Below are 3,910 nucleotides of genomic sequence, written 5' to 3' on the forward strand. Positions count from 1 at the left end.
AAAAAAAAAAAAAAAAAAAAAAAAAAAAAAAACCAGGCACTGCGGCTCATCTATAATTCCAGCACTTTGGGAGGTCGAGGTGGGCAGATCTCAAGGTCAAGAGATCGAGACCAGCCTGGCCAAAATGGTGAAACTCCGTGTCTACTAAAAATACAAAAATTAGCTGGGTGTGGTGGAGCGCACCTGTAATCCCAGCTACTCAGGAGGCTGAGGCAGGAGAATTGCTTGAACCCAGGATGTGGAGGTTGTAGTGAACTGAGATCGCACCACTGCACTCCAGCCCGGTGACAGAGTGAGACACTGTCTCGAAGAAAAAAAATTTTTTTTAATTAGTCAGATGTGGTGGCACATACCTGTAGTCCCAGCTACTTAGGAGACTGCAGTGGGAGGACTGCTTGAGTAGGGAGGTCAAGGCTACAGTGAGCCATGATCATACCACTATACTCCAGCCTGGGCAACAGATTGAGATCCTGTCTCAAAACAAAAAATCTTAATGACTAGTAGCCTACTGTTGACCAGAAGCGTTAGTGATGACATACATAGTCAATTAGCATATTTTTTATGTTATATATATTATACAATAGTTTTACAACAAGCTGGAGGAAAGAAAATGTTATTAAGAAAATCATCAGGGAAAAAATACATTTAATTTACTATTCATTAGGTAGCAGTGGATCATCTTAAAGGTCTTCATTCTCGTCGTCTTCATACTGAGTATGCTGAGGCGGAGCAGGAGGAAGAGGAGGGGTTGGTCTTGCTGTCTTAGGGGTGGCAGAGGCAGAAAGGTAGAAGAGGTAGAAGGAGAATCAGGAGAGGCAGGCACACTCAGATGTAACTTTCTTTTTTACTAGCCCCTCGGCTTTTAAAGTTTAACTTTTATTTAAATAAATTTAATTAATGAGTTTTTTTGAGACATAGTCTCACTCGGTCACCCAGGCTGGAGTGCAGTGGTGCGATGTCAGCTCACTGTAACATCCACTTCCCAGGCTTAAATGATTCTCCCGCCTCAGCCTCCTGAGTAGCTGGGATTACAGGCATGCACCACCACATCTGGCTAATTTTTGTATTTTTAGTAGAGACATGGTTTTGCCACGTAGGCCAGGCTGGTCTTGAACTTCTGACCTCAAGTGATTCCCTGCCTGGCCTCCAAAAGTGTTGGCATTGCAGGTGTAAGCCATCACACACCTGGCCTTATTTTTATTTTTCAGACAGAGTCTTGCTCTGTTGCCCAGGTTGGAGTGCAGTGGCACAGTCCCAGCTCACTGCAGCCTCTGCCTCCTGGGTTCAAGCGATTCTCCTGCCTCGGCCTCCTGAATAGCTGGGGACTGTAGGATCGTGCCACCATGCCCAACTAATTTTTGTATTTTTTTTTTTTTTAGTAGAGATGGTGTCTTTCCCATGTTGGCCAGGCTGCTCTCAAACTCCTGGCCTCAAAGGATCTGCCTACTTTGTCCTCCCAAAGTGCTGGGATTACACACATGAGCCACCACATGCAGCCATAACTTGTACTGAAAACAAAATCCACGTATAAATGGACTCATGCTTTTCAAACCTGTGTTGATGAAGGGTCAACTGTACATTGCCGATGGGAATGTCAAATGGTGCAGTCATCCCCAAAAACAGTCTGGCAGTTCCTAAAAATGTGAAACATGTAGTTACCATATGTCTCAGCAGTTCCACTCCTAAATATATACCCAAGAGAAGTACAAACATATGTTCACATAAAACTTCTACATGAATCTTGGTCGCAAGAGTAGCTATAACAGTCAAAAACATTTGGCAAACAACCCCAAATGTCCATCAATTGATGAATGCATAAATAAAATATGGATATAGCCATACAAAACCTGGTTATATTCCATTCCAAAAAGAATGGAATTGGCAGGGCAAGGTGGCTCACATGTGTAATCCCAGCACTTTGGGAGGCCAAGGCAGGTGGATCACCCAAGGTCGAGAGTTCGAGACCAGCCTGACCAACATGGAGAAATCCCATCTCTGCTAAAAGTACAAAATTAGCTGAGCATGGTGGCCCATGCCTGTAATCCCAGCTACTCAGGAGGCTGAGGCAGGAGAGTCACTTGAACCCAGGAGGCAGAGGTTGCAGTGAGCTGACATGGCGCCATTGCACTCCAGCCTGGGCAACAAGAGAAAAACTCCACCTCAAATAATAATAATAATAATAAATAAAAGAAATAAAAGAAATGAAGTTCTGATAAAATGCTACGACATGGCTGAGCAAGGTGGCTCACACCTGTAATCCCAACACTTTTGGAAGTCAAGGCAGGCAGATTGCCTGAGTTCAGGAGTTTGAGACCAGCTAGGGCAATGTGGCAAAACCCCGTCTCTAAAAATCACAAATTAGTTGGGTGCAGTGGCACATGTCTGTATCCCAGCTACTCAGTAGGCTGAGGCAGGAGAATCATAAGCCCGGGAGGCACAGGTTGCAGTGAGCCGAGATTATGCCATTGCACTCCAGCCTGGGAGACAAAGCAAGACCCGGTTTAAAAAAAAAAAAAAAAAAAAAAAAATTACGGATGAACCGTGAAAACATGTCAATGGGTTGGGTGTGGTGGCTCACGCCTGTAATCCCAAAACTTTGGGAGGTGGAGGCGGGCAGATCACTTGAGGTCAGGAGTTTGAGACCAGCCTGGCCAACATGGCGAAACCCTGTTTCTACTAAAAAATACAAAAAGTAGCCGGGCGTGGTGGCTCACGCCTGTAGTCCCAACTACTCTGGAGGCTGAGGCAGTAGAACTGCTTGAACCCAGGAGGCAGAGGTTGCAGTGAGCTGAGATGGCAGCACTGTACTCCAGCCTGGGTGACAGAGTGAGATTCCATCTCAAAAAAAAAAAAAAAAAAAAAAAAAAAAGCAAGCATGTCAAGTGTAGGAAGCCAGTCACAAAGGCACAAAGGAGCACTTGTGATTCCATGTATAGGGACGGGCAGATCTGTAGAGACAGCAGATGAGTGGTTTCCTGGGGTTGGGAGTCAAGGGAAATTGAGTGAGTGCTAATGGGTACAGGGCTTCTTATTGGAGTGACAAAAATTTGCAAAACTAGATTGTAATGGCTAGGAGTGGTGGCTGATACCCTTGACCCCAGCACTTTGGGAGACAAGAGGTGGGAGGTTCACTTGAGGCCAGGAGTTCAAGACTAGCCTGGGCAACACAGCAAGACCCTGGGTCTCTATAAATTAATTTCAAATAATTTGCATGGTGGCACGCGCCTATAGTCCCACCTTCTTGAGGCACTGGGGCTGGAGAATCACTTGAGCCCAGGAGTTGAAGGCTGCAGTGAGCTATGATCACACCCTTGGGGCAGGGAGGTTGGGGATGCTGTTCCAGGAACAAAGCCTTTGAGTCATCTGAGCCTGTCTTGTGGGTAGGGTAAACATTGGGGCTGGTGAGTTAGCCACATAATCTGGAATGTGCCCTCTACCCTATGGGGGCCCTCGCCTCTGTCAGGTAAGGTACCAGGCTAATGCTGGATTTTCTCTTTGGGGCAGGTGATTGACAAGCAGAGGCATGAGCTGGGTCCAGGCCACCCTACTGGCCCAAGGCCTCTGTAAGGCCTGGGGAGGCATCTGCGGGGCCACCCTCACAGGAACCTCCATCTCTCAGGTAAGCACCAGCCAGGCAGTCTTTGGGGCAGAGGGAGGTAAGCTTGGGATTTGCTCTCAGCCCCTTCAGAATCCACTCTGTGAAGCCAGCTGTGGTGAGTCTGGGCTGGTTTATCTGTGCTGAAGTCCCATTGAAAGTCTCTAATTTATTATTTATTTATTTATTTGAGACGGAGTTTCGCTCTTGTTACCCAGGTTGGAGTGCAATGGCGCGATCTCAGCTCACTGCAACCTCCGCCTCCTGGGTTCAGGCAATTCTCCTGCCTCAGCCTCCTGAGTAGCTGGGATTACA

General features: G+C 46.8%; 1 protein-coding gene across 4 annotated transcripts in view; it reads left to right on the forward strand.

Annotated features, from left to right (window-relative positions):
- ECSIT (ECSIT signaling integrator) overlaps positions 1-3,910 on the forward strand; it is a 36,756-nt gene that overhangs the window by 9,668 nt on the left and 23,178 nt on the right. For 3 of the 4 annotated variants that reach the window (XM_017497714.2, XM_037727603.1, XM_017497716.2), the window contains exon 2: positions 3,505-3,619. The exons of the other annotated variant lie outside the window; for it this stretch is intronic. In XM_017497714.2, the coding sequence (XP_017353203.1) occupies positions 3,524-3,619 (96 nt within the window). In that variant the 5' untranslated portion in view covers positions 3,505-3,523. The remainder of the gene's footprint in view (positions 1-3,504; positions 3,620-3,910) is intronic. 4 annotated transcript variants of the gene reach the window in all.

The sequence above is a fragment of the Cebus imitator genome, unplaced genomic scaffold, assembly GCF_001604975.1.
Source record: "Cebus imitator isolate Cc_AM_T3 unplaced genomic scaffold, Cebus_imitator-1.0 Scaffold234, whole genome shotgun sequence".
NCBI classification, from domain to species: domain Eukaryota; kingdom Metazoa; phylum Chordata; class Mammalia; order Primates; family Cebidae; genus Cebus; species Cebus imitator.